Source organism: Lathyrus oleraceus, chromosome 2, assembly GCF_024323335.1.
Source record: "Lathyrus oleraceus cultivar Zhongwan6 chromosome 2, CAAS_Psat_ZW6_1.0, whole genome shotgun sequence".
In the NCBI taxonomy this organism is placed as follows: Eukaryota; Viridiplantae; Streptophyta; class Magnoliopsida; order Fabales; family Fabaceae; genus Lathyrus; species Lathyrus oleraceus.
Window position 1 is genome coordinate 70,695,831 of NC_066580.1, and position 6,476 is coordinate 70,702,306.

Sequence of the window (6,476 nt, forward strand, 5' to 3'; positions counted from 1 at the left end):
CAAAACAGTTTTTTGTTAAAGTTTTTAACTTGTGATCTATTTACCCCCTCTAGATCGAAGCCTAACGTCTAACAGCCTCATACGTTTTTGTGACTTCTATGGTCCAATCTTGGATGTTATAAGATAATATGAGAGATATTGAGGTATATTATATGCACTCATATTATAATATAGCTTTGGATGGTCTTAGGGTTACGATTCCAGATCTTGGCTTAACATTTTTACTAGCAAGGACATCGTCCTTCCTAAAGTACAACATATTTTGGGGAATGCACTTTTTAGTAAAAGTGTTAAGGACATGGATGTAAAGTTTGACATTACCATAAGACAGAAAATAATTTTTGCTTGTTTGCAAGCCGCGCATGCTTAGGACTTTCTCCTTGCTATTCCTATTGATGGGTTAGACCAACACATGTCAACAATGGAGTAACGTATTATCCTAAGATACCGTGTTATGATTCCTTTATTTTCTATTGATAATGTTTGCCCTGTTTTTCATAAAGCACGTTTAGATACATTTGAGGAACACATGATTCATTGTAGGGAGCTTCCAGACTTCAAATATCAACATGACCTTGTTAGAGATGTCATGTTTGATATATTTCGGCGGGCTGAAGTATCTATGAAGAAAGAGGCACATGTGAATTTCTTGACTAATTCACATGAGGGGAGATCGACACTTAGACCACCAGATATTCTGGTGTATAAGTGGGTAGGAGAAAAACATGCTTGTGTGGACTTAATTGTTGCTTTTCCATTGGTGGAGTTGGGGACTAAATGATTTACTATGGGACACGCAGCTCCCGAAGCTACCTCAAGTGAAGTGGTCAAACATGAGAAAACGTTTTATGAAAATCAACCTACTTTTATACCATTAACTTTTGACACTTTTGGATTCCTAATACAAAAAACAATTGATCTTTTATATAGAGTAAAAAAAAAACTTATGATTAACAATGTTAATCTCCTAGATCAATGAATATAGTTTTTAAAAAATTGGTTTTGCCATAAAAAAAGATAAGTAGCACTTTACAGGAAAAAAATGCACTTAGACTAAATTTGATGATTTATTCATTTTAAAACTAAAGATCCAACGGCTCACAATCAACAACGTAGGTGCAGCCGCCCTACAGATCCAAACCCCATTCTTCAGCACCGCGTGAGAAACACGCGCCACCACAGCGCTCGGGAGAACATTACCCAACTTGTTCTCCCTCTCTTTCTTTTTCATATTACTCCACCATGACCACATCTCTCTGAATTTCGCATATTCACACACACAACAGAACGAAACATAAAAAACACGATATTCATAACAAAATCGTAATTTACTTCTCCATCAAGATTCTAATTATCGTCTTTCTTTCTGTATCCCTTATTAACCTATTTAATTATTTTATTAATCCTCTAATCTATCTGAGAAATTGATTGTTATGGGCGAGTTGACTCAGACAGAGGTGTACTCGCCGCCGCGAACTCAGCAAGTTTGGAAATCACTTTTAAGCTGGTTCACGTTTTTCTTTCAGATCTTTTCTCAGATTATAAGAACCCTAGGTCACTATCCTTTACTCTCTTCTTCATCTTCTTCTTCTTCGTCTTCTTCTTCAACTTCATCTTCCTTCAAACCTCTTCCTTCTGTTGAGCTTCAGGAATACGATTCGTCAACGACTTCCGCCGTTGAAATCACCGCCGATTTTCCCGTCTCCGATCACCGTCCCGTCCAAAAACTCACGGTATTATTATTTTATTATTTTATTATTTTATTATTATATCATCATAATCAACTACTGCTTTGTATTTTAGTGATGTTTATGAGAATTTAAGATGTGTTTTGTTATTTCTTGTTATGATTTTTTTATAAAGTTTGTTAGTTAAATTATGGTATGTGAAGTATTTGAAAATTGGAATTTCTAAGGTGAATTTGTTTTGGTTTTGTTATGAGTAGGGTTTGGAAGAGAAAATAGAACACATATTTGTTATATGTAGATATAGATAAAGATGAAGATAAAGATGAGTATGTTGCATAATAGAACAAGAAATGTGTTAAGGTTTAAAGATTGTGTACTTTTTATTTTTGTACTTTTGGTTAAATTTCAAGCTTCGTGTGCTGCAAATATTCTTTGCTTCTTGAGATGTTTTTTGCTTATTGTTTATCTTCTTGGGTTTCTTGTGTACACTAGTATTGTGAACCTAAATTTATTTGAAGAATCTTAAGTTAATTATGATTTATAATTTGTTGTGTTAAGTTAGTAGGTTTGATATGGTGTGTTGTTGGTTGGTCGGATTTGGAAAATGGTTGACTTTGTTTTGTAAAGGGTTTTGGAATCATCTGATATGAAAGAAAATGGATTATAATGTTTTGTTTGCCTGTCTTGTTTTTATAAGTTGTTTTCAGTTGTTGTGCAAGAACGAACGACGTTAAATGCAAGTCAATGAATTTTCCGATTCTATGCGTGTGTGTTAAGTTGTTAGGTTTGATATGGTGTGTTGTTGGCTGGTCGAATTTGGAAAATGGTTGACTTTTTTCATAAAGGGTTTTGGAATCTTCTGGTATGAAAGGAAAAGCATTATAATGTTTGGTTTGCCTGTCTTGTTTTCTAATTTATGTTGCTTACCTACATCAGATAGTTGAAGCTAAAAATCCATCAAGTTTTGGGTTCTTATGATGGATATACAATTATGATGTTTTGATTTAGTTCTTACATTGTTGTGTCCTGCACTGGTTCTTTAGTTTGTTAGTGAGGAATAACTATTTGTCTCCATTTTTTAACTTTCCCCATTGAGCTGGAAGGTTGTTTTAATTTCTGTATCCCTCCATTTTTAACCTTTGGCACAAACATGCAAAAACTCTTATCTGGCTTACATATATGCTACTATATAGTATTTTAGTGCTCGCATTTCGGTTGAAATCAGAGTGTGCCTCGTCAAAATATGAGGTGCTCAGCATTTTTACTTTTATTATTTTAATGAATAAACTTGAAGTGAATAGAAGGGAAAGCATGCCAGCTGAAAATAGTCTTTGGTTGTCAGAAAATGAGAAAGAAAAAATTGTTATAAGGAGTATTATTATTATTATGGATAGCTGTTATAGGATTGCAAATGATGTCATAGTTACAATGTTTTCTTTTGTCACATCCTCCTGACCTGAGATCTTCTCTTCCAATTTTATCACAATTTTCCTTGTTGCTAATATAGTTTTCAATCATATGTGTGTGTATACTTGTAGGTAGTGCTTGACTTGGATGAAACACTAGTATGCGCATATGAGACATCAAGTTTGCCAACTGCACTACGTTCTCAAGCAATCGAAGCTGGTTTGAATTGGTTTGAGCTGGAGTGTGTATCTTCTGACAAGGTATGTTGCTTGTGCCTGGTTTCTTCTTATCCAGAACTAGAATCTTATATCCTCATCATTTGATCTTGTTGGATTTTCAAGGAAGGAGAAGGCAAACCAAAAATCAATTATGTTACAGTCTTTGAACGCCCTGGGTTGAAGGAATTCTTAACAAAACTTAGTGAATTTGCTGACTTGGTGCTGTTTACTGCTGGTCTCGAAGGTTTCCTCAAAATACTAAGCTTTACTGTTGCATAACTGGTCTTTTTGGCTATTCTGTTTAATATTTCTGAATGGTATATGCATTACATTTTACAGGCTATGCTAGACCCCTTGTTGACATAATAGACAAGAAAAATCTGTTCAGTCTACGACTTTATCGGCCATCAACAATTAGCACGTAGGTGCTTCTCCCCTGTTTCTGTTTCTGTTTCAGTACTATGTTTCTGTAATTAAGCTCTCTATCTGGTCATTCGTTACTGATAGCTGAACAGTATATCTGAATTATGTTTTGCTGATAGCTGAACAATATATCTGAATTATGTTTTGCTGATAGCTGTTCATATATTCTTCACGTTCTATCTTTGTCTTCAGTATAAGTTTGAGTTGAATTCATTGAATGTTTGCAGCACTGATAAAAAAACCCACAGACCTAATATTTGATACAAATACATCCCATTCGTACAATATAACTTGACTATGTCTGATAGAATGAACCTTCACTAAACTGTTGTGTTTTGTATAACTGAATGGATGAAAATCTTGTGTTGAAATAAATGAACCATGCCGCAACGAGTCTCCTTAGTTATATATAAATGTATTATTTAATCTTTCTTTTTCACATTTACTTAGCATGTGTTTATTTCCGCACTACCTTTTCTCTAGATGTGCGGCAATCCAACAGCCACACTATGTAACTTCAGCAGTTTGACGTCAGGAGTGCATGGGGGTGCAAGATTCCACATTAGAATTTCATTGGATTGCGAGATAGCCATTGTAAATGTTGATCCAAACAAAGTCTTATACATTTATGTTTTTATATTTACTTAGACATTTATGTGATATATGGATTTTTCTTTTGATGTTACTTTAGTAAGTAGAATGCTTACAAGTCTTAAGAATGGTACAATTTTTGTTCATTAAATTTACATTTGGTTTCCATAACCTTTTTCTTTTGTTCATTCAAAATTCGATTTATTCGACCATTTTCTTTAAAAAAGCTGTCTAGGGACTTTTGTAATACTATCTGTATCTGCTAAGTCCCAAGAGTTTATGTTCTTCGGATTTTATGGTCATGTCTTCATACTTTTGTTGGTTTTACCAGAAGCACTTGAGAGATAAATCTGGATGAGATGGACATGACTGTCTAGCTGGTTCGTCTATGTTTTCATTTTTGGTAGCTTTGTTACCAAAACATGAGCTCATTCCCAAATCCCCACCCATCCCAAATACTTGAGTTAGGGTCTGGTATGATGTAATTAGGACTTCATTCCAATCTCTGAACTTAGATTAAGTGAATTAAATTCCCACTCTTTGATTTCACCTTGAGTACACTTTATTACTTTCCAATTGTCCACCTCATGTACTCTTGTTAGTAAATCGTGCATTCACATTCTTCTCTTTTGGGGTTGGAAAATTCAACTGCTGAAATCATGCTATAAAATTAGAACAACTGACTATAGATCAATAACTCGGGGACTGTTGTTATTTAGACAGAATTCTTGGACTTGTCTCTATTAATTCCAAATCCATATGGCTGTTTACAACTTATTTGCTTCTTTTCAAGTTATTATCCAGAAGCGCATGGTTGTTTTTTTTCTTTCACATTGTGCTATTAATATGTAACATTTCTGAATTCTTAGAATTATTTGAATGTCTATGTTTTTGGACTTGAAATTCAGAGTGAAGCCTCTTGAACAAATTACAAGCATTCTTATAAATGCTATATGATTGCAGGGAATATAGGGAACATGTTAAGGATCTTACATTCATATCAAAGGATCTAGACCGCATTGTTATTGTAGACAACAATCCCTTCAGCTTTGTATTACAACCAGTTAATGGAATTCCATGTATTCCATTTTCTGCCGGGCATCCACATGACACCCAGGTCCACAAATCTGCATTAATGAAGATTAAAATCACGTTTGCCCCTATAAAACAAAATGGCCCATCTAATATTCTTATGATTTACTCACGATCTCCTGTATTTACATGTTTATCAGCTTCTAGATGTCATTCTTCCACTTCTCAAGCAACTCTCTGAGCAGAATGATGTAAGACCTTTGCTCTATGAAAAATTCCACATGACTGATTGGTTCCAGAAGCAAGGGATTCCAGCTTCCAGTTGGAAATTGTAGGATTAAAATTGTTCGCCTCTAGGCTCTTTTGCTTTTCTCGGGTGAAGTTCTTAGTTATATTGCTGGAAAGTGCAGCTGCTGATGGGATGATATAGATTTTTTGTATAGCACCAATTTATTACTTGAGCATCTAAAGGTTTCAAAGGCTGCATCTTTAGGTCAAATCAATTCACCACTTATGTATGTAGATTGCCAGAATTCTTATTCTTGTTTATAGGTTTGCATCTGTTGGGAAGTGTATCTTGTATTATAAAGTTATTATCTATAATTATTAGAAGTTCAAACATTCATTCCATTCCAAAGTTTGTTGTAATCTTGTCTTAGATAAGCATGGATAGCAAATTAAAGCGCCTTGACAACTCATGGCAAAGGTATGTTACTTTCAAACTGATGTTTGCTGTTTTTTCCCCTGTTTTACCCTCTAGTTCCCTCGAGGGACCCTGATACTCTGGAGTTTGACAGAAGTAAATATTGTTTGCTTTCAGATAGGATTCAAATTCGGGTTTTCTGAATTATTCAATATTAACAAAAACTTATTAACCATTTCATCTCAACCATTACGTAATTGATAAGAAGTACAACACCTGGATCTCTAGCTTGATATAATATTAGGCTGTTATAAATATCATAGTACTACAGTAATAATAGAAAGCTTGTTCTCTTGGCTGAATTGGAACAATTTTATTTTTTGTGCTAGGTACTAAGGCCACTCGAGAAAGAGAAATATTAAATTCGTTTTTCTTATTTTGTGCTTTCTTTTGACCACTCTATTAATTTCGGGG

General features: G+C 34.3%; 1 protein-coding gene across 1 annotated transcript; it reads left to right on the forward strand.

Moving 5' to 3' along the window:
• The first annotated feature begins 1,130 nt into the window (after positions 1-1,130).
• Positions 1,131-5,989, forward strand: LOC127118156 (uncharacterized). The gene is made up of 6 exons (XM_051048308.1): positions 1,131-1,733; positions 3,227-3,355; positions 3,437-3,557; positions 3,653-3,734; positions 5,291-5,444; positions 5,560-5,989. The coding sequence occupies exons 1-6, from the start codon at positions 1,434-1,436 to the stop codon at positions 5,692-5,694; spliced, it is 921 nt and encodes a 306-aa protein (XP_050904265.1). The 5' UTR covers positions 1,131-1,433; the 3' UTR covers positions 5,695-5,989.
• Positions 5,990-6,476: the final 487 nt, after the last annotated feature.